The sequence below is a fragment of the Nelusetta ayraudi genome, unplaced genomic scaffold, assembly GCF_046127955.1.
Source record: "Nelusetta ayraudi isolate G7.1 ecotype Tasmania unplaced genomic scaffold, CSIRO-AGI_Nayr_v1 ptg000173l, whole genome shotgun sequence".
In the NCBI taxonomy this organism is placed as follows: domain Eukaryota; kingdom Metazoa; phylum Chordata; class Actinopteri; order Tetraodontiformes; family Monacanthidae; genus Nelusetta; species Nelusetta ayraudi.
The window spans coordinates 330,001-354,108 of record NW_027466222.1 but is presented as its reverse complement, the minus strand read 5'-3'; the positions used below and the strand labels follow the sequence as shown (position 1 = coordinate 354,108).

Sequence of the window (24,108 nt, the reverse complement as noted above, 5' to 3'; positions counted from 1 at the left end):
CCTTGTGACACAAGCATCATATTGAATGTTCAGTTGGATCTGGTCAGTCAGGTCTGAAGTTTCGCTGCCGTCTTTCTTTTTCTTTTACACAAATATGGTTGATTTGTAGGACTTTTAATGATACGTTTAACGTCATGCTATACTCGTATGTACGGTTTTACATCAACAGCCAGTAACCCAAGTCTTTGAAACATCTCTTTATAAATTTAAAGTTACATGAGTATGGCACAACTTTCAGAGCGGGTGTTGTAACCAGCATGTGGGACTAAAAGTCAGAAGTGCCTTTCCTGTAACAGGTCATCGTAGTTTGTCAACATGAACGTCGAACAGCTCACTGAGTACGCAGAGCGACAACAGTGACCTCTAGCGAGTCTGATGCGTGGAAAATATTGAATCGTTATATTTTTTTTATTCATTTATTTTAAACATTTCGCTTGCGTTTTTCAATTAGATGACCAGATATTCTGTCAGCAACTTTTTATGGTCTAAGTTACTGTGTCTTTGAAAAGACATTCCTCGAACTAAAACTTAAACTAAAACTCAATAAATGAGCTTTTTAAAATCTTTTTTTTTTTTAAATCAATCCCTATCCCATCTGAAAGTTTTTCTCCAGTTAGCACGGACACCTATTTGTTTGAGGTATCGCTTTCCGTTGGGATTTTTTTTGGTTGTTGTTGCGCCGTTTATGCGCAAAGTCTGCGCAGTAGGCGGCCTCGCGAGACATTTGGAAAACTGACAAGGGATTGCCAAATCATTTCCTTGCCTGGGAATGACGTCCCTCCAGCCAACGTCAGTTATATTTAGAGCCTATATAAAGGGGAGTCGCCCCCTAGGCTTTGTTGACTTTACAACAGGCATGGGAAGGAGACTGTCGGGCTGAAAGGAGCCGTTCTGAACACAACAACACGAAATGCTCAGTCGTTGAAGTCACCTACATATTCTCGTAAAAACACATTGGGTGCTTTGCAGTACGATTGTGTTAAGAAATTATTACAGTATAAAAAAAAGACACAAAAATAAAGTTTTTTTTCAACACAACACATGCGGCAAAATGATGCCTCCACAAACTTTTTTTATATATATATTTTTTTAAAGTAGTGAATAACATAAATAAACATTGGGAAGATAAAATAGCGAGTCATTTTTCCTTGTTTGGGCTGAGTGGAGGGATGTGGCTCTAACCGGCTGAAATCTCCAGCTATGATTTCTGGGTAAAGAGTGCCCCGGTATCCGCCCATATTCGCTTAAAGGAGGCCAACCTGAACAGCTAGGCCTGACGCTCGCCAAATGGAAAGTTCAATCGATTAATTTGCCCATTCTTCCAATGTTCCACTCGGCTTCTGGGGAACGAGGTTGATCGTCTGTATATGCGTGCGATTCGGTGTGAAATAGGAAATGCAGAGATCGTGTGAAAGCAGAGGATTATCAGCCTGACTCGTTTGGTCGCTACTTCGGACGCGGAACTCCATTCGCCAAAAGGTAAAACAAATGGATGTCGTGTCTTCGTGTGTGTGTGTGTGTGTGTCGCTTTTGGGCTTCCGCGCAACTTTACACCACTTTTATTTGCCGAACGGCTCGGGGCGTCCGCTGTTTTTGAACCGTAAAGCTGCGTAAATTGGAACAGATACATTATTTTCACCGCGACTCTAAACTACGCCCAGTTGTTCGCCGCCCGGGCGGCCCTGCACTGCAGACCTTTGGGCTAGCTTGTCAATGGCGACTTCAAAATCTCTTCCCTTCGACTTTGAATGAAAACGAGCGACTCTTTCCGGGTTGCGCGGTGCTGACTGTGGCACATTAATGAATAACTTTTGTGTAGCACACTCAGTTAGCACACTGGCGCTATTTAGCGCTACTTTGGAGGCTCCGCACCGCGCTACACAGCCTAGCGAGCTAACAGCACAGCAGCGGCGGCCAGGTTATTGAAACTCGGGGCTCGGAGGGTTTCACTCTCTCTCAACCGTTCTGGCAGCCCCGCAGTCTGAAAAGATTCGGTGGATTGAAATTAAATTCCCGTCCCCTAACTAACCGCCTGCTCTGTCATATTGGATTAAGCTGGTAATGGAAAGGAAGGTCGATGTAAATCCTTTACCTCAGATAAACCAATGCGCAGAAATAATCGTTAACGTCATAAGGTGGGTTTAATTTATAGAGTTGTAAAATTGTGCCAACACAAACTCAGCCCTGATTGTCCTCAGGGCTGAGTTTTCATTATGTAAATATATATATCCGTATTATTAGTCATGCAGGCAATATGAAAGTGCCCTGGGATGATATCACATAATTAGTAAGACTTGCATATTCTTTCTGGAAATGGCACCATAACTTCAATCTCAGACTGTGGTCATGCACATTGAATATACCACATTCATCCCATAGTACTAGAAACATAATGAGTCATGACATGAGAATAGATTTACTAAGAAGTAAACATATTCCCCCAAATAGGTGTTAAGAGTGTCTGCGAAGTTGATTATTCTCACGCACTTTCCCTTTGTCAGATTAAAATTATGGCATTCGTGCAGGCATGGCAAGCTTGTCACAGAAATCTTTCTAGTGTCTGCTGGAATGCCCTCTGCCCTTATCTGATACAGATAAGATAATGCCCTAATGGACTGAACACCTTCGCAGTAACATGTTGTACACAGAGTCAGCATTTTGTTTGAAAGTGTAAAAGCGTAACTGTGAGCCAAATACTTATCGAACCACATTCTCCTTTTTTGTTTGTGTAAGAGAAGGCAGTAATATTGGGAGGTACTCCTCCCTGACTGCAGGCCCTGCGGCGCTCCGAGCAGCATGCACTGGAACTTATGAAAAGGCCAGCTGCCACTATTGATGGCTGCTCCTTCACAAAGCAGACAGACACCACCGAGTCCCACAGTCATTTGTCAATTCTGGAGCCTTAATGCATCTCATAGATTTCTGCCTGGACTTGTGTGTATGCTGCTGCTGCTGCTGCTGCTGCTGCTCGGGACAACACCACCCAGACCTGGACACGCCAGTATTACCACTGGGTTTATGGGCATCTATCTTGTTGCAGGCCTTAGGTCTTAAAGTTATACAATAGATCCAGCATGCAACAAGAATGAAGTTTTTAGTTATCAAGTTGGAATTTTTAATAATCAAATCAATTGTCTTTTTTTTGACATGTTACAAATCGCAAAATATGTACATGTACTTATTCATGTAATTGTATTCATACTTATTCATTATACTTGTTCATGTACATGTACTTGTGCTTTAATTCCAACTTCTGTTTTGATAATTGTTCAAGATGATTTATCATATGTTCAATTGAAAAAAGTACAGTTTCTAGTGGAAAATAAAGTTTGTAAATTTGCCTCTATCACTCACTTGGCTCAAAGGCACAAACACTGAAAATGCTTTAGATGCACACAATTGTTTTCCGTTACTCAGTAACCAGGATGCATTTTGGGAAGTGACAACTTGAAATGAAGGTCAAAAAATGTTGCCTTTTAGCAGAAAAAAAAACTATTCGTAAAGATAATAAGTTTAGTGCAGTTTGAATGTCTTTTAGAAACTTTTAAAGCGTTGATGCAGAAGTTGAGTGTGTTTTCTGCTTGTCTGTCCTGCAGGTAAATCATGACAGAATATAAACTGGTAGTGGTGGGAGCTGGAGGCGTTGGCAAGAGCGCACTGACCATTCAGCTCATCCAGAACCACTTTGTGGATGAATATGACCCCACCATTGAGGTAAGGAGAATACCTGTCTGTACAAGTATTGGTGTGTGTGACAGCGTGCCAAGTCTCTGACCGTGTCAAAGTATTTGTGTCTATGTTATTATGGGAGCAGAACAGGGAGAAACTCCTTGGAGGAAAAAAAGAAGTTACAGCAGGTTTTACGGGTTTAAAAAAAATATGCCAAACAGGTTTTTAAACACTTTTCATGTCTGTTGCTCGACTTCTTTTCCAAGTGGTCCAGACTGAACACATTGTCACTGTTGTTATGCATTAATTATCGATCCGCTGCGGCAGGTTAGGCTTCCATTAAAGATCATTTGAATACGGGATGGCTGGCATCTAAAGAGAACATTATCTGCCGGGTCACTATCAGGAATTATTTTTTCTCTCCATCCGTGTGTCCATCAGTGAGTGTGAGGAAAAGCTGCAACACTTTGGTGACGCGGTGGAACTGGAAACAATATATTTTTAGACCGGTGGGAAAGGTCATTGCCCTGCTACAGGATGAGCGGGGCAATTAACAAGTTATTGTGAAGCGAAAATGTTCAGGAAAAACAATTTCAATGCATTAGGTGCGTGATTGTTAAATAAAGTTTCTTTTCGGTCTTTGCGTACTGTATGTACTACAATACTGGTCAGGGAATTAATTATTTGGAATTTATTGTGCCATTTACAATTCATTTTAAATTCACACCATTGTTGTGAATTCTGGTGTTTTATTTTGATCTCATCAATTACAAACAATTCAAGGGAATGTGATTTTCAAAATTACAAAATAAGTTTTGTAGATTCTATTTTAAATCTATATTAACTCGTCGGTCACTCTCCTCATCATCCAGGACTCGTACAGGAAGCAGGTGGTGATTGACGGAGAGACGTGCCTGCTGGATATCCTGGACACTGCAGGTCAGGAGGAGTACAGCGCCATGAGGGATCAGTACATGAGGACAGGGGAGGGCTTCCTCTGCGTCTTCGCCATCAACAACACCAAGTCCTTTGAGGACATTCACCACTATAGGTGAGCTCGGAGAACGAGGCGGCGCTCAGACCAAATCCTGGTTGTGAAGAAGAGAAGTCTCAATTAGTTTGCAAGAAGGGACTGACTTTGTAATATTGATTGTATAGTTCCCATTGAGTGCGTGTGTGTTGTGGTTGATTACTGTGACCGCCTGCCACGGCCCAACTGAAGCTGGTGTCAACGCCTTTGCTGCGGCAGCCACAACCTCAGCCAAACAAAGACAATATGCAATTAAAATGGAATAATGCTTTCATACTGCACTGCCTGATTTGATATTATTGCAGCCTAAAGTTCTCCAGTCCCATTTTTGTGCAAAGGCAGCATTTGTCAGCCTGGCTAACGATGTAGGCTTAGAACTCAATTAGGTCTAAATCTGAAAATTATTAAAAAGGAAAAAAAGAAAAAGTAATCCGGTTAAACATGTAGTTTTTCCCAAAGTAAGAATTCTGTTATGATCTAGTTGTTAAACATTCTGGTGAATAGTGGAGTTGCACTTCCACAGTTTGACACTCAAACTGCCTCAAATGTTAACCTGAAGTTGGTGACTGGGTTGGATGTTGGAAAAAAGAGCATTACATTTCCACCCAATTATTTCAACTGTATTTAAAGTTCGACTTGGTGATTTACAAAAAGTCTCATCTTTGCTCATTTCAATAAATGTCAGTGTTAATGGAGGGCTGTATGACAGTTATATAACTTTAATGCCCTCTATAATTGTGTAATGACAAAAAGTCTTTATTTTTTTGGGGTAAAGAAATCTTATATAAACCAAAAATAAAAAAAGATAAAAGCTTCATGTAGTACAGAATAATACACCTAAATCTGTTTAATGGTTCAATTTGGCTTGATTGTGGCGTACATAAGCAGATAATTCCTAAATCTTGTATTATTACTTTGCATTAGACAAAATGAGTTTTTGTTTCTTTGTTTTCCTGCATGTCCAGAGAACAGATTAAACGGGTGAAGGACTCCGAGGACGTCCCCATGGTGCTGGTGGGGAACAAGTGTGACCTCCCGTCCCGGACGGTGGACACCAAGCAGGCTCAGGACTTAGCACGCAGCTACGGCATTCCCTTTATCGAGACCTCAGCCAAAACCAGACAGGTGAGAGTCAGTCGGGGCCGCGGCCGCGGCCGCGGCCGCGGCTCCACAGCCGCACAGTGTGTCACAGTGTGCCACAGTGATCTGAAGGCTGCCGGCCTGCAGAGCATGTTGTTTTTTTTTTTTTTTTTTTTTTTTTGACGTTGTGCTGTGTTCATTTATTGAGTTGTATAAAACAGAGGATAGAGGCGTTCAGAGAACAGCTGCAACCCCGCACAGCTCCGCTTCCGAGCTGACCAGCTGGGGCTCACGCAGCTCACTGATTGGCTAGGTGGGGCAACTCTGCACTGGCTACATTCGGTGGAGAGCGAAACATTTATTTATTTATTTATTTAAAAAAAAAAAAAAAAAAAAAGACTTAGCAGTTTTTTTTTTTTTTTTTTTTTCTGCAGAGCATGTTGGATGTTGACCATTTCACTCTGAACTGAAGGTTTGCTCAGCGCACACTCGTCCGGCTGAGAGCAGTTGTGTTCCAAATCACATGCTGCCTAATATTTAGTGGCCTTTCAGTGGGTGAAGTGCCAACTGCTGCCGTCGACCTGTTAAAGAGGAATTCTTGTCTTGACCTAATTAGACATTTTTATTTGCCTGCAGCGGGTGGGGCCATGCTGGTTGCAGTATAGTTTTTTTTTTTTTGTTACTTAGTTAGTCAGTCAGTCAGTATCCCCATTAGCTGCAGCAGTGCTGCAACTGCTCTTCCTGGGGTCCACCAAAAAGTTTACACAAACAATAAACATGAATCAAAATGGCATTCAATAGTATATAAAAAGCAATCAAAAACAAGTATGAAAAACATAAAGCAGATAAAAAAATTAAACAAAAGAAAACACAATCAGTGTGACTTTCATCTCAGTCACCTCAATCCCAATCTATTAATTATTGTAACATTATATATGTATACATATGAACAAGATTAAACCCAGATCATTCCTCATTTTGAGAGATGCAGCCATTTGAAATTGCTTCTATTTAAAGTGAGGAGTGCACACAGCACAGCCTCAAGCTGCAGCCCTTGGCACTGTGTCATTAACATAACAGGGCACACTTTGTGACGCTGGCTCGTCCAGTTAACTGTTTGCATTGCTGTCAGATGGCCTAGAGACTCACCAGCAGGTGGCGACCAACCTCTGCACTGATTTCAATCTGTTTATTTACTTTTGGAGTGCAGGAACACAGGAGTTCTCTTTGAGAAGCGCTGCGTTTTCTCACTTCTGCCTTCGAGTGACGTCTCCCGTCTCTCGCGCTCGCCAGGTTGAGACGAGTTGCTTCAGAAAATAAAGTCACTGCATTAAATATGCAAATGCAAATATGTGATTTGGAACACAGCTGGCGTGTCTGGAGGCCGTGTGGTGACTTGCTTGGACGCCGCAGCAGCTCTAACGTCTTTGTTCTCCGTGTCGGTCGTCTGAAAGTGTCTCTCTTCGGGGCTCGTCGAATATTGAGGATTGTGGGCAACGTATAAACTGCTTGCATGTTCCTTTCATCAGAGGCCTGGAATGTGAGTGAGTGGGCGAGCGTGTGCTGGAGTGTGCTTGAGCTGGATGAAGTGTCAGGAATCTTTTCCCGGGGAGTGGGACAGTGATTGTGCTTCCTGATCGCCGCCGCTCAAAAGATCTGCTTCTCTGTTGGCGCATCAAGCAAGTGTGTGTGTGTGTCTGTGTGTGAAGTGTGAGAATGGCCTCAGGTAGTCGAGTGAGTGAATGAATCTGTTGATCTGTAAGCTCTCCTTTCCCGGTCCCTTTAACCTGGGCTGAATCACAGCGGGCGGTTTGGTGCAGGGGCTTTTAACGACTCCTTGATTTGAATTGATTTCATTATTTGGCTCCAGCTTCATACTAATTCCCCACCTGAGCGTCGCCACAATTGCGCTTAACACCCCCTGCTGCTGCTGCTGCTGCTGCTGCTGCTGCTGCGTTTGGCAGCGAGCGTTAGGGCTGATGGCCGTCTCGAAGCTCAAATAGGCAAATTCAGGCGGGTTTGAGGCTCCCGGGAGGAGGTGAGTGCCAACTTTGGGTGAAGTTTCTGTTTCAGTTGCTGACGAGGCCTGCCAGATGTTCCCGCACTGTGCCGTACACGCTCCCATTCAGCATGTCTCTTGTGTGCTCCTCAAACACTGAGGGAAGTTGTGTCTCACACTGCAGAGAGTGGAAGATGCCTTTTACACTCTGGTACGGGAGATCAGGCTGTACCGGCTCAATAAACACAGCAAGGAAGAAAAGACTCCCCGCTGTGTCAAGCTTAAAAAGTGTGTTGTGATGTGAAAGGGGTAAGTGCATTCAGCAATGCGGCCACCAGCTCCGTGTGTGTGTGTGTGTATGTGTGTGTAAGTCGTGGAGAGAATAACCCAATGGGAGCTGAGCTGGGGCTTGGTGGGTTGTGACGGCTAACCTGCTGCTTTCCACCGGGGGCTGTGGTGAAGAAGCTCTAACGGGACGCGGCTGATTCCTTCCTGTGTCGTGTCTGTGTGGTGGCTGATTGTTGTCCAGGCTCGTTCTCACGCTGGCTCCACTTCTAATGACGCTGGCTATTGTAGCAAAATGATCAAAGCCAAACCTGTCAAATAGCAAAAGACTTTAATACAACTTTAAAGACAATCCAACTCTGAAAATGAAAAGAAATTGTTCAAATGTCCCCACATGAAAAAACATATAGCTATATAAAATAATGTAATATAATATAATAATATCATATAGCGTATAGTATAATGTAATATCAAATGTGATAAAGTGTGTCTGAGGCTCTTAACCTAAAAATATTGCAGTTATTCTAGGGCCTTGTAATATTGAATCAAATCTCCTCAGTTAATTATGCAATACAAGATTTTGTATCGTTTGACCAGTATTGTCGGCCTCTAACCTGTCCCTCAACTCCCTAGAAATGGGAAAAGGAGAAAAGTCCACCCTCATACATGAACAGTCCCTTTGTGATGTCACAAAGGGCTCCCATACACTCAGAGACCACCTCTCTGTGCCTTGTTTTTTTTTCTCCTTCTCCAAAACATTTAAGAGGGTCGGCACAGCAGGAAACCACTGTGAAACCCAGCACCTCCGTTGGAGGTTGAAAACAGAGGGCTAAGTCTGCTGCTTTCCAACAAAAGTACGCCAGGTTGCTTCACTGAAGTCTGAAATGAAAAAACAGAGGAAGATTGTGAGACAAGTAGGTGAAAGCTGTGGTGTGGAGGCCAGTGTGAAAACATCCTGATGTGGGAATCATCATCATCATCATCATCATCATGGTGGAGGAGGGAGCAGAGGAGCAGCACTGAGGGCATCACTGTGATTCCAGGAGATTCTGCTTCTTGCTGAATGTGGGAGCCAATCGGGTGCTGGCGTGTGTGTGTGTGTGTGCTCTCTAATGAACCTGCAGTCACACCGTGGACACAGATTTTGTGCTTGTCGACCTGCATTTGTTTTGTTTTTTCCCCTGAAGCTTTTTCACTGTTGCAAAGTGAGACCGGCCAGTCTGCAATTCAATTGAGTTCCGAGGGTCAAGAATCACTGTTTAATCACTGTGTTGGTGTTAATGATCCTCTTATGATCTGCGCTGCCGCAGCAACACATTGGCCAATTCAAACCCACTCACTGGAGTCAAACACTTTTCTAATATGATTTATTTATTTTTATTGATAAAACTTTTCTAATATGATTTATTTATTTTTGTGTGTGTGTGTGTGTGTGTGTGTGTGTGTGTGTGTGTGTGTGTGTGTGTGTGTGTGTGTGTGTGTGTGTGTGTGTGTGTGTGTGTGTGTGTGTGTGTGTGTGTGTGTGTGTTTCAGTGAGATAAACAGAAGGCCGCCCATCTGTCTGCTAATTAGAAATGTGAAGGGCAAATGCAACAGTCCACTGTTTTTCCTGCCAAGTCGTGTCATTATTTTTTTTCTTTCTGTTGATTAAAGGCCGCACGTTCATTTTTAATTCCCGTGATTAAACTTCTAATGGTCGACGTCTGCAGAGACGCAGCTCTCGTGCGTGCGTGTGCAGCCACTGTCCCAGCGACGTGACTGCCGATGGTGGAAACACGCAGCAGCCTTGGTGGCCTTGATCCTCGCAGTCGGCAGAGATGCACCGTGTTTATCGGACGCAAACGTCGTCGAGCCGTTTTTGTTTGCGGCTCATCGTGAAAAGCATTAAACGGAGCTTTTGAATACCAAATCTGAGCGCCTTTGACCGAATCGCACGAGGCAGCCAAGCGGCTTTGAAGTCGCGTTGATGAGGCACATAAAGGAGTCGAATATGTTTTACAGAAGCAATTTAATTAGAGACGGTGCTTATTTAATTAGATCTCTGCAGTGGGTGTATCGCTGCCTGCTTACCGTCTGATTAGTCGCTTCATGGATTTAAATTCACTGAAATGGAATGAAGGAAAACAATTGCCACCTACATTCTCAGCATCCTCCCAGAGAAGCTGCTGTTTACTGGTGTCACTTGATTAGAAAATAAATGTGGTGCATCTCAGCCGCGTCCACAGCAGCCCCACTGCTTCGTGTCTCACGCTGAGCTCCAATGACGGGCAGAAGTCGTTTAAACTGATTTTTGAAATAAAACCCGTTCCCGTTTTTTTTCTTTCTCACCTCTTGATTATTGCAAGGCCACCTGCTAAAATTCTGTGCAAACTAAAAATGGGCAGCACCAATAACCCCCCTCTCTCTGTTTCTCTTGCAGGGCGTTGACGATGCCTTTTACACATTAGTGCGAGAAATCCGGAAGCATAAGGAGAAGATGAGCAAGGAGGGCAAAAAGAAGAAAAAGAAGTCCAAGACAAAGTGTACACTTATGTGAATAATAATTTTCCCTTTTACCAACAAAAAAAAGAACTATGTTGAACAGTTAAAAGTAACACATTTTGTACATTACACTAAATTATTAGCTTTTATCTCAAGTCCCATCGTACTGAATTTTAAACCAGACCTGATTTTTTTTCCCCCCCTCCCTTCCTGATATTTGCTCCTTTGAGCAGTAAGTTTTATTTTCCAGTTTAGTGCCAGTTACTCACGTGTGTTGATCCTGTTTGATTTTAATCGGATGATGTTGTTTGGGGATGATTCTCAGGAACCGCACAGCTGTGAGCCAATCGCGTCGTGGGAATGCGATTGTTAACAGCCCGATGGTTCCTGTCCAATATTTGCTCTTGAGGCCTGTTAAAAATCCAAAATGGCCTTTTTAAGAAAAAAAAGAAAAAGAAAAAAAAGTCTGGGATGCCAAAGACTTAATAGGTTCATCCTGATTGGTGGAGACGTGCTGAAAAGGAGCAACATTCAGCCGGGTGACTCCCACTGTGTAATAATTTGCCACCTCTAGGTATGACTTAGTTATGTCACTGATATAAGTATGCATGCAAACTCCTACTCTTCTCCCAATGTTTTAACACCCTAATTAGCTATTCATTTGCAATTTGTCGATACTTTGTACTTTGTGAGGAGTGATATATATATATATATATTTTCTGAGGGCCGGGGATCTTAAATGACCTTTTGCACGTGCTGCAAACGGCCCAGGGGTTGGCACATTAACCAGAGCCGATGGCGACCTCTGATCCACGTGGACGTCACGCAGTCTGGTTTTGCAGGTGTAAAGTAAAGAAGGAGCCTTGGCCTCGCTGACGCTGAAACTAAATGGGCGTGATTGATTGATTGGTTGGTTGATTGATTCAGCGGGACTCAGCCTGTCGTCACTATGCAGGGACTCTCGCCTCTGAGCCGTTGAAGTCAACAGCTTTGTTTTGTCCGAGATTGTCACAAATTGCCTGCTTTTTGTTATTGAGGAATCGTGTGAATCTGTTCCCCTCGAGAGAGAAAACAACAAACGACGACGACAAAAAAACAAAAAACATTTCAGTGCGTATTTGTTACGAGCGCTGTCCTCCCGACACCCTCGTATTCACAGCGTGAGGACCCCTTTATCAGATTATTCAGTTTGTTTTTATTAATCTGACGGTTGTACTGCAGCAGTTGGTCGCAGGGGTGAGGTGATGAGGCGTTTGTTTTGTGGTATCAGAGGTTTTAAATGCAAACTCTGAAGGAGGAATTTGGTGAAATAATATGGACTAACTTTCTACAATGATGATTGTCCAGCACAAAAACAAGAAAGAAGAGGAAGCATTTTCCCCCTCTAAAGGCTGCTGTATCTTAGTGATGTCAGCGGAACTGATTTTTGTAAATGAGGTTATAATTTGCCAGAAAATGGGTTCTTGGAGGAAATTGCCTGAATTAATAGACACGGGAAGATGCTCATTGTCCTCCCGCGGTCAGCCAATAATTTACCTGCTTTATTGTTCTCACAGGTGGTTTCTCTGGAGGGTTTTTTTTTTTCGTTTTGCATTAGGTGCTACATTAAGAAGGTAGAAAGAGCCCTGGACAACATTGACTTTGTGCTGTGTGTGTGTGTGTGTGTGTGTGCGTGCGTGTGCGCATGTGTGCGTCAGACACAATGCTGCTCTTGGGGAGCAACATTATGGACACACACACGCAGAACTCAGACATGTTTTTTTTTTGTTTTTTTTCCAGAATTAATGGATTTTGACCCAGTTTATTATAATTACCTCTTTTTTCATGAAGTAGAGAACTGTTGATGCAAGTTTAATTCTGGAAGCCTCCTTATTGAAACTGTTTCAAAAGTAGTTTTACTGAAATGTTTCTTTTGTTGCGTGCCAACAGTTGATTTAATAAAAAAAAAAGAAAGAAATGTATCATTAATTCCTGGATCATGTTTTAACAAACCTTTGTATAGTTGTGATACAGAGAGGTTCATATTTTGTAAATTGTGCTTCATTACGTTTGTGTGTCTAAATGAATGTTGCTTTAATGGAGTGTCACTCCGCTCTGTGTATGTGACTAGAGTGTGACTGGGTCCAGGTCCTGGGAAGCGAATGAATGACCACTTTACAACACACTTGTTGTGGGCAGTGTCGAGTGGTGATTGGATCTCAAATGAGTCTATTTTTTGCCATGAATCTCACCACTCCTATTTAATGTGTAATAAAGAACAAAGTCAAAGATACCGCTGCCCGCCTTTGTTTTTCTTTCTCTGATTGGCTGTGATTTCTGAGATTTTTCTCTCTGCGCAGCCTCATTATCATCGTCGTGCTCGCTGCGAAGGAGTTTGTTCTTTTTTCAGGAAACGCTTTTACCAAGTGTCCCCAGCAGGGAGCACTGTGGCCTTGCTGTACGCAGCCCTCAGAACTGCGAGGAGTTTTCCCGATGCCGACACACTGAGACTGAGTAGATCAACTAAAAGAATGTTTTTCAGTACTAATCGCAAACTTGTTTTGTCTGAACTCATTTCAAAAACCTTTAATTTTATGCATTCTCAGAGGAAGTTTATCATGCTGATTTTTAGAATGTTGTTATTAAATAATGAGTAATAAAAGCTAAAGAAGGCACTTCAGAGAATCCTTTTGTTAAAGTCCACCAGCTGGACAATAAAAGTGAAATCGGATTTATTATAATAATATTTTTTTCTTTCTTTCTAAGAAGTGCTGTTCCAGCCATATGTCCTGACATGATTTTTCTTTTTCTTTTTCTTTTTTTTTAACTTGCATGAGGTTTTCAAGAGGTGGTCTTGTAATCTTGATCTGAAGCTTGACAAAAGGTTGTGAAGACAGTCCTGGTCCAACATTAAACACTGATATAAAAAAAACAGTAAAACAATTATCAATTTGAAATGCATATCTCTGCTATTATATGGTATATGAAGCAATGTTCTGTTTAAAATTTCAATGTGTAGTTGCCGACTGGAGGTGATGCCTTTGTGGGAAGCGCCTTTCTTCTGAGATCTAACCTGCAGATTCTTCCTTCAGAAACATTCAACCAAAGCATCAGACTAATTGGAAAAACATCATTATCTCCTTGTTCTTCAGCGCCGAATAGTTGGCAGCTGCAGTGCAACCTGGGAGCCCTGGTGGTTAAAGGAAATGGGATGTGGAGATGACCCTGCTGAAGGCCACCAGCTGAAAAGCAGCGGTCAAAAAAGCTAAACAAACAAAAAACAAGTTGGTCCTCCGATCAACAAGTGTTGCTGAAGTTTCTTGACATTTACAGGAAATAACTTCAAACTCTTAGTGGTGGGTGAATAACAGAAGTTGCTAGGAATTGAATCCTGCACCTGGTTGGTGTCAGCCCAGACTGCAGACCAGTTTAGATAGAAATTAAACTGTGTTAATATCAAAGTGCACGTGTGACTGTATTTAAACAGTAGCTCTTTTTTTAAATTTTACCCCTCTGTCAACTTCTTCTATTTGCTATAATACCTTAAGTCATAAATGTATACAGTGTGCAGGTGTTCCAGGGGATCAATGTGACTCCACACTGTCACATAAAGCAAAGCCCCTCCCATAAACCCATTTTTACCGCCCACATTTAGTAACAGCATGCGGCGCACAGGGCTGAGCGGCTGAAGTGGAAGCTTGTTCATCCGTATTCCATGACGGCGGATGTCATGTAGCATCAAAGATGAGATATTTTCCCTTGCAAATCCCCAAGAAATAAATGCCTGCTAGATGATAACCAGAGACAGTATACACGCTTCAAAGGGACAGGTCTGTGTATGTGTCACTGGGTGGGAACGCAGGGCTAATTGGCTGCAAAACAACCTCAGTGTGGAGGAAACGTGCAAAGCTGCAACTTGTTTCACAGCACTCCTCCCTTCCGCAGTCTGTTTATTCATGTTGCAATTATATTCATCATTACAAAATCGGTTTAATGCTCCTTAGAAATTCATAAACTAAAAGTGGCGTTTGCGCTGCTCTGTTTAGTCCTGCAGGCATCTTACAATCTGATAGTGCCTTGATAATTACACCGCTGTAGGCCCTGCAGAAATGGCTGCTTTCAAAGGAAGTGAAGTTGTTTCCAAATTGTTGCTGCTGAACAATAAACTATGCTAACGTCTTGTGACAAGCTCCATTACTCTGTCCTCTTAAACAATTGGACCCTGCCTTCACCACAGCCAAGGAGTGAAAAAGACGAGATCTAATGAATTATGCAGGGCGAGCTTTCTCTCCGCCTGACAGTCTGAGACCAGCCTGGAGAAAATTGTAGGAGAAGTACGAGTCAGTGCAGCCATCACAAACCTCCCCCACCCCCTCTTTCTCCCAGGGGACCGCCGAGGCCAAGGCCTGTCAGTCAAGACCCCCCCCGCATCCCTCTGTCCCCCCACCTTCCTTAACTGCAATCTGGGGACAGGGCTGAGAAGCCTGCAGGTCTGATAAAGCGCTGAAAAGACACCCCAGAATCCAATCGGCGGCACTCTAAGTTCCTGTCAGAGAGGAGACACAGCAAATGTTCCTAAATTGCTGACAACAAGCCTCAGACTGGTTCCATTCTCAGACCGCCGGCCTCATACTGGCAAATCCACCTGCCGCTTCAGTTGCCGTGCCGACCCCTGCCAACACGCGCAGAGGGCTGCATTCACAATCATCTCACTGTCTGACCTTTGCCTTGTTAGTGCGCCGAGCGAGACAATTTGCATCTTATTTTAATAAAGCCGGGCTTCCCTCGCTGGCAGCCGAGCTGAGTGCAGGGCAGCAAGATTGCAAGTCCGGTAATGAGAGGCCAGAAGGTTCAGGTGTCTTCAAAACGCGACACGCAGGAGAGCGTTAACACAGATGTGTTTTCCGGCGGCCCCGGAGGAAACAGAGAGCCGGATGAATATTCATGGGGAGGTGATGAATTGTGCTGCCTGCAGCACGCTGCCACTTTGAAAGCCCTCACGCTGCTCCTTTTATCACTGGAGGTCCTCGCCACTGAACCCGGCGGGCCGCAACACGGCGCTCCGGCATCCAACCACCAATTATCATCTGAGATCATTAACTTGTTATGTTGACACAAACACTGCAATCTCGGTTGCCCTTCCTTATTCAAATGACCCTATTCATGAGGAGTGGCTGACTGAGCTGATTGGATTTCTCCCTCCCATGCATTGCAATCACTCAACAAGTGATGTTTGGACACAAAATTAATGAACAGCACGCGAGGCTTTGAACCGCAGGCGCCACGTTTTCAAGATGGGTAAACAAGCTCCGCCGGGTCCTGGTGTGTCGGTGCCGACGGAAACTGCAACGGCACGCTGCGGGAGGAATAAAGTGCCCAGTCCACAGAAATAGTTTTTCTGCCAATTTACTGCCCTCGTCACTTCCCGAGTGGCTCCGGTGACATTTTTTTTAAATCCTCCTAATTGTTCTTAGCTAAAAAACAAAACAAAAAACGGCGTATTGTTGTAGTATAAAAACACCGTTGCGTCTTGCAGGTCTTGTGATGGTTAATTTGCACAGTGGAGCACAGTGGAGTCTGAGCTTTACCACTGGTCTCAAGGCTTTAATAGTATCACATTTATTAGCTGCAACCAGGAGATGGAATGATGACGTCACTCCCGAGCTCAGATGGGTTGAACATCAGAAGTAGTCAGTATACTATTATTACTATTATGAGAGCTTTGTATGCATTTGATTGTTCACCCTGCAACTCACTCAGGCCTGTCTGCCACTCCTACTACTTCTATGTCTTGCTCTCTCTCTCTCTCTCTCTCTCTCTCTCTCCCCACATTTTTTGTATTTCCTTTTCACTCCAACTGGTCAAAGCAGATGAGTGGCCTCTGCAGTCTGGATGTGCTCTGGGTTTCTTCCCATAGCGTAGTTGTTCCTGGCCACTGTCGCCCCCTGCTGCTCTGGAGGGTTCAGTAGGTTTTGCTTACATATTATTTAGCACTGGACAAATAGAAGTTGATTGATTGATGACTACAAGACACTACATTATTAACTGATGGATAATTTCATAATACAGTGCAACACAATTCAATCCTGTATGAACTTCACACTGCAAAAAGTCAGGCACCACCTTGCTGGCTCTGGCTTTTCAGTGGTGGTGCTGCAACAGTTTCAAGTGTGACTTCAACCCAACCAGAACAAAGTTGTGAGTGGCAAAGGTGAGCAAATTCTTTTTTTTTTTTAAATTGTACGACCTTTAATTTTCCCCATTCAGCAGCGCCGCCCTGGTCATCCTAGCCAGTCAACAGGCGGCGAGACGGAGCGAAGCGGGGACGTGGGTGGAGTTGAGCGCTGAAGGCTGCGGGGACGGAGGAGCAGCGTGGCGTTGGCCGGCCCCAGACGGGTAATTCATACCAGCCTCATCACTGACAGCAGACAGGACATCCAGACCTTTATTACTTCCATCCATCACCATCACTTCATCAATCTGAGCCCCAGTGAGCGGGCTTTCCAGGCAGTCCCCAAACACCCATCGCAGCACGACGCTGCTGGACAGAGATTTACACCCTCCCACTAACACCTTCTCTGGCTCCAAGACACACACGGACAAGAAGAGAGCGATGAGCTGCAGTCCACACACACACACACACACACACACACACACACACACACACACCCCAACAGGGCAGACATAGAGGGAGTGTGTAAAGGCCATTCAGCAGGCAGACACGGTGTGAAGCTGTTCCCTTAAGGGTCTCTGGCTGACAGGCTATCCTGCATTCTGAAAGCCACTTACGCTCCAGCCACATCATACCACCTGCTGCTGCTGCTGCTGCTGCTGCGGCTGCTGACCAATGTGTTGGGGGCAGAGGATGGGTTGGGGAGGCGGGGAGGTTGGGAGGAGCACCATGATAGATACACTGAGCCGCACAATATATAGGAATTAATCATTCCCGCCTGATTTGACCCTCTGCAACTCATATGTTTTAGCCAAAATAAGATCAGACAATATCAGATCAAACAACCGTATTGTGGAAAGGAATTGATTTGAAGAGATTTAATACACTGAAAGAGCAGATTCTACACTCATGAAAAGAGCTCTTGTGAGGTTTGCATATTTTTGTCCTGCACAAAATGGAACCATTTGAAAAATAGCATTTTTCCATCTCATCTTCTCTGTGGCATTCAGCCCCAGGCCTCCTCGTATCCTGCTGTGAACTCACATTGCAGGCATTCATTTTTGGAACCTCGGCAAATAGGTAAAGGTTATATTTTAGTCAGAAGCTGGCGCACAATTAAAAGGCAGGCAAAACGATCCAAAATAAGGCTCTAGAGAGGGAGAAAATAATTTCAGAAAGCCAAAGAAAGACAAACTAGTGACGGCGGAAGCAGGGGGAGCTTACCGCAGTGCTGCTGAGCTCCATTCTGGCAGAATTAGTGAATGATTCAGAGCCGCCTTAAGTTGCGTCCCACTCTTCCACAAACAGGGTTCCTTGATTAATGCGACCATCTGTATTTAATGTGAGCAAGCTGAGGACAGTCATGCATGATGGACAGGGTTGGGTTACACAGAGAACGAGCTGCAAAACTTTCACCTGAGACACATCCAGCAGTGACGCAGCAGCTCCAGCACTCCCTTAAAGCTGCTCACCTGATGGATGGACGCCACTATTGATTCTTCTTCACTGGGCTTGGACTGAAGCCAGCGCTGGCTGGCGCTCTGTGGTGGAGAGGTAGAAAAATACCCCATTAATTGTGGCTTTTATTTATTTATTTATTTTTGGAAAAGGCCTCCAGCCGTCATATAAACCCGAACAGTGACACTGCAGAAATACCACATTGCATAATAAATCTGCTGGGAGCTCGAGGGAAGGGGATTCCAGGGTCAATGCAGCCGTATCTGTGGGTTTACCATCACAACTTCATCTACCACTCATATTACCTCATGCTAATGTTGGCTATTTTACAGTATAAACCTTCACACATCTATTTCCTCGGCAGGTGCGTTGGAGGATGACAATTAAATCCAAATCAAACAATATCTTTTATTATATATATTATATAATATATTTTATATTTTTCTAAATGTGTGCTCTTTCTACTCATTGTATTTTGATTGCTGATATTTAATATTTAAGTTCCCAGATGTGTGGGATAGTGATTGGCTGGTGTCACACAGCCACTCCTATTTAAGATGGCTTCCCGTGTTGGCACAAACACAAACTTGAAAGAGGTCTCGGGCCGAAACGTTGCAATAAATTCTGCAAGTTGGCCATGCATGCGGGAACTCTTTTTAATTTGATTTGGACTTAATTGTCACCCTCTGACGCACCTGCCGAGGAAACAGATGCACAAAGATTTTTGCCTTTTTTTTATTTTCCAATATACCAATCAGGAGTTATTAGTGAAGGCTTTCAATTGGATGGGACAATTGACAGAATTATATTTGACGTCAGTGAGCAGAGAGAAATGCATCCATTTTTAACCACATGGTGCGCATTTGATCTTCAGTGAAATGAGTTCTCCTGTGTGTCTCCATGGTGACTTATGTGTCAAATTGTCCTGTCACACACCTGAGATGCCTTATATTTCAAGCTGAACACACAGGATACACAGGCTGTGCTCAGATGGGGGTTCATGCTGACAGCTTGAGAAACACATTTTAATGCACTTTAGAAAGACAGTCCTGCCGCATCCTCACATCTCCTGATGGCTTGAGACAGTCTCCAGCAGCCTCACAATAAATGCTTAATAAACCGCACCATTTCTGTCCTGCGGTCCTTCACAAATGCACCATCTGCATGTGCCGGGCGACCACAGTATCCATAAAGCAGATATTGGTAAAAAGATAAAACTCAGACTTAATCAGGAAAATAAAGATTTTCTCACAGTTTACACAATTAAATTGACACATGATTAATGTTTTGCTAGGGTTTATTCATAATCATCTTTCCTTAGTCAGCACTTTTTTTCTGCCTGCAGGCTGCAGAAGCTCCTTACTTAGATAAATCATATGAGTCATATTCCTGTGACCTTATCCGGTTTTCGTTAGAGCAAAACACATCTCGCGAGGCGTCGCTTGGCTTTCTAAAGTGGACGTAAAGGACAAAGGAAAACCTTTCACTTCTGGACATTTTGTTGTATTGATTAATGGCCCGGACACCATTATATACTGCTCTACCTTTTCAGCACATCAATGTATGAAGGCCTTTATAATTGTATATGATGTGACACAGAGGGTGTTGTTAAAAAGTATGAATCTAAGCCAACTTGCGGGAGATAAATCGATGCTCTGCAGCGGGAAACATTTTACTCCGAGGTATTGATCAAGGCACCACATAGTGTTCCATCAACGCTTTTAATTTATCATGGAGAAAAAGCGTTGTTTTCAAAAAACCTTTTTCATTCAGACCTTAAATTGAAAAAACAGGACAAAACATAAAGAACAAAAACACAACTCTGGCTGCGACATTGCTTCTTTCTTGGCTGGTGTACGCTGGCTGTCAGCTAAGTGAGGATGAGGCAAGGAGAGATGGGATTAGGGGGGTTAACAAAGGAAGAGAGAGGAGAGACCCTTTAAAGGTGAGCGTCCGCCAGCGCATAGATGTTTGACTAATGAAGGTTTCTGTGGAGACGGAGCGAACGGCAAACACACTCGGAGAGAAACATTCTGTGCATCTCGGGGGCGAGTTGGGAATCTGTTTTTTACAAACACCTCCTTGAGTGCTTTATTGAGATGCATTCACTGCGCTCTGCTCACAGCCTTTTAGCATGTGTGCGTGGGGGTGGGGTGGCGCTGGTGCTGGTGCTGGGGGGTTATATGAGCATCACGATGTAGGATATTACATTCACACCCTCACAAGCAGATATAAATAGGCAAGACGAAACACGGGGGTGGGAGCGCGGGGGCGGAGGGGTGGCACGGCAGAATAGTAATTTGTTTCACTGGCAGCTATTCAAACTTACAGTCTGTCACACTCACTGTGTTGTGCAGAGCAAGCAGAACGCCGGCTACGATAGCAAATATTTGGTGTGCATGGCAACTAATTCAATCTGGAACTTATTTCTGACGATACGGCCGAGGAAGATTGCAGGGGCGCTTTTCAGATCACTGCGGAAATAATATGCGCCGCGTCTTTGTTCTGTGATGCGCGTGTCGACCGAATGCAAGTGTAGATTTGGTGCCTTTAACCCAGTTGTGTCGAAGCGTACAGTACAGCGCGTGTGTGTGTCTGCGCGTGCGTAGCAGCCTTATCTCTTCCTCATTCAAGTCATGTCACAGGGCAGACACCATTGTCAGGAGAGCCTTTCATCGGCAGATTTCAGATGTGCCTGTCATCCAGTCCAATTATACAGAGAGAAATAGGTATTGTTGCACTCCGGGGATTGATTCAAAGCAAAATAGAAAAGTGAAGATAAGGCCACACACTCATCTATAGCCATGCACCACTTGCTTGGAGTCACACACACATGCACGCACGCTCACTCTCTGGCTCGTGCGCGTAGATTTGATCCGATAAGTATAGCATGAAACTGGATGGTAGCGCACAAAATCCCAACATGTCCCTAAATTGTGAATAAAGTCGTACCGTGCACTGTCGTTTTACCCCTTCAGCTTGAAACTCACTAGTTTAGCATGAAAATGAGAGATAGAATGCAAATTCTCAACAGCTCTAAAAAAGTCAGAGAAAAAACAAGTCAAACTGTGTGTACACTGTCATTTCATTTTCAGGGCCCAAAAAAAAAAAAAGTCCCAGATCATCCTAAACACGCACAGGAATGACTATTCTGTGACAGTTTAGCACGTAAAAGAGTGACAGAATGTACAATCTCAACCAAAAAAAGTCATACTAGACACTGTGGTTTTACTGGGGCTCATTTTAGTCATGACTCAGATTTGGCTAGCAAGCTTTGATCAAATGCAATGATTGCTGCAGTTACATTTTAAAGGCTAATGGCCCGAAAAAGAAAGATAAATGTGCCAGTATAATTCTGTCAGGAGCCTGTTGATAGCTCAGTGCTTTAGATAGAGGACTCTGAATCCTGGGGTCAGAGGCTTACACCTGGTAGTATTGCATTTTGAATTACAAACCCCCTAAAAGAAAGATAAATGCAACAAAATAAGTAGTCAAGGAGTCAACAAATAGCTCAGTGCGCTAAACCAGTGGTTTTGGCTTCTCGGGTTGCGTTTGCCTCTGTTGATGGCCAACAGTAAATGTTTTGAGGCCAATGGCCAATTAAAGAACATAAATGCGCTCATAGCTCCGCACCAAGAGCTGGCAGATAGCTCAGGATGTCAATTCTTTTGACTATCCACTGACCTTAAAAACTGGACGTGGCAACTTTAAAAGAGAACTCGAGTCTCGAAACAGCAACCCCAGGATTGCCAACCCTTTCTCTTACACACTGAGCTGTCTACCGACTCTTAATGCATGGCTTTTACCTCTTGCCAACCTGGTCCAAGTATCTCACATGATGATGATGGTGGCAGGAGGAAACGCAGAAAGATCCTTGAAGCCATAACTTTCTTGCCATGAAGCATTAACAGCATTAACCAGCGTGCTGGCCAGTAGCGCCACATGAAAAGGATAAGTGTGCCAACAGAAGGGTCCTTAAGGGTCCTTGAGGGTGGCCAGATAGCTCAGTGCATAAGAGAAAGAGCTTTCATCTCCTGGATTGGCAGTTCAAGACATGTGACAGGCAGACTGGTGTTCTTCCTCTGCAGGATTCAGAGCCTTTTTGTCTTGCTTGACGGGCAATGTGAAAACTCTTGGGACACTTCCACTGGGAGGCTTATGCTTCTCTTTGGGGTCTTTGCACTTCAAAAATGCAACACCACCTGTTGTTGGACTCGAACTTTCAACCACAGGATTTAAAAGACACTTCTCTTACACCCTGACCTGACCTATATGCTGACATGTGGACTCTGTGCACTGGGACATTTATCCTTCCTTTTGTGACATTAGACTTCAAAAGGGATTTCTGCCCTTGCTAAGACTTGAGCCACCAAACTCAGGATTCAGAGTCAGTTCTCTGAGGTCCTGAGCTATCAGAGCTATCAGCTGACTCCTGAGGTACATCTACTGGCACATTAATTTTTCTTTTTGGATTATTGAATTTCAACTGGATCTCAGCCCATCACAGGAATTGAACTGGCAACCTTGGGATGCAGAGTCAGCGCTTTTAAGTCATAATTTGGGGCTACTAGCACACGAGGAACCCCGAAACCCTAACCCTAATTCCAGCCATAAACACAACCCTAATGCCATACAAGTATATGAGGGTCAAAAGCCAACTCAGTCCGTGTCTCTAGGACCCAACAGTCCTAGAGACACGGGGCCACTTGCTGCTTCATCAGGAGCCCCCAAGACACACCCACGCCAAATTTGGGGCTTCTAGCACATGAGGAACCCTGAAACCATAACCCTATACACTGTTGACTTTTTTTGAGAGGGTCAAAAAATGTAAGGACTCAGATGAGTTGGAAAATAGCAGGACTGACTGCTCTGTTACGGATTAGCACAAAAAAGAGGGAAAGAGAACAAAATCTCAACATTGGAAATCGGGGAAAAAAAGCCAAACTCCAACTCCAACTGTAGCTCCAACTCTAATCCTAACTCCGAGACGAATCCTAACTCCAACTCCAACTCCAGTCAAGTCATTGACCAACTTCAATATCTTGGAGATGACAGATCCTGACAGGGTAACACGGCCTCACTTCTGTCTTCAGTGGGGAAATGTCTCACAGGTGGGTCACAGTAATTTGAAACGGCGAGGGATGGAAGCCATGCACCCCCCTGCCCCTTCCCCACCTGTTTGGGCTCACTGCCAGGCTGATGGAGCAGCTTTACATGGAGATAACTCTGAGCTGATGGAGCGTCTGGGCAAAGCCGAGGTGAAGACAGCTCCAGACTGCAGAGGCTCAGAGGCCACTGGAGCGTCAGCTGCAGGTCGGCCTGAGTCTCCTCTCTATCATCCTCTCCGACCAACAACCACCACCTGAATCCACCGAAAAATATCAAGAACCTCGACTTACCTCTGGGCGCCCAAGAGGAACGGCTCCAATTTACTGGCTGCGAATCCTGGCCGCGCACGCAGGTGTTTTGCTGCCATGTTAGTCGTCCTTAAATTCTGCGAGGAGCTACAGGAGACCGTTAAGGGCCGCTGCTGCCGCCGCTACCGCCCGGGTTCACTAGAAAGTTTTCAGGGGCTGTTTGAGACCTTGCTTCAGAGGTGCTGTGTTGGCAGAACGGAGGCCTATTAAGAGAGGAAACAAAAGTTAAGCGTCTCTCCGAGGCTCCATTTAGCCCATCCATCATTTCATTAGGACTGTCAGGTGTATCCTTGTTTGCCAGGCACAGTTGTGACACCTCAAGACGGCAGACGTCTCAGTTTAGACAATCCCCTTATGTGTAGGCAACCTTGCCTCCCGAGCCGAGTCTCCAGTGTCCTTGCTCCTGATACCCAGTCACTGATGTGGAACGCTGTTGGTTGGGATGCCGGAGGGCACAGGCAGAAGGGATTTGCCCGTCGGCTAAGACTCCTTTTCTTCTTCCTCTTCTTGGTCTAATTCTTCTCCGGGGCCACACTGA

General features: G+C 44.3%; 1 protein-coding gene across 3 annotated transcripts; it reads left to right on the top strand.

Moving 5' to 3' along the window:
- Positions 1–1,220: 1,220 nt before the first annotated feature.
- On the top strand, positions 1,221–12,816 carry kras (v-Ki-ras2 Kirsten rat sarcoma viral oncogene homolog). 3 transcript variants are annotated; one of them, XM_076014789.1, is made up of 6 exons: positions 1,221–1,479; positions 3,597–3,714; positions 4,542–4,720; positions 5,665–5,824; positions 7,963–8,066; positions 10,483–12,816. In XM_076014789.1, exons 2-6 carry the CDS (start codon positions 3,604–3,606, stop codon positions 10,508–10,510), a joined length of 582 nt encoding a protein of 193 aa, XP_075870904.1. In that variant the 5' UTR covers positions 1,221–1,479; positions 3,597–3,603; the 3' UTR covers positions 10,511–12,816. The 3 variants fall into 3 exon arrangements, with proteins under 3 accessions (XP_075870904.1, XP_075870905.1, XP_075870906.1); XM_076014790.1 differs by having other exon boundaries at positions 1,222–1,479; positions 7,963–8,087; XM_076014791.1 differs by lacking the exon at positions 7,963–8,066 and having other exon boundaries at positions 1,226–1,479.
- Positions 12,817–24,108: the final 11,292 nt, after the last annotated feature.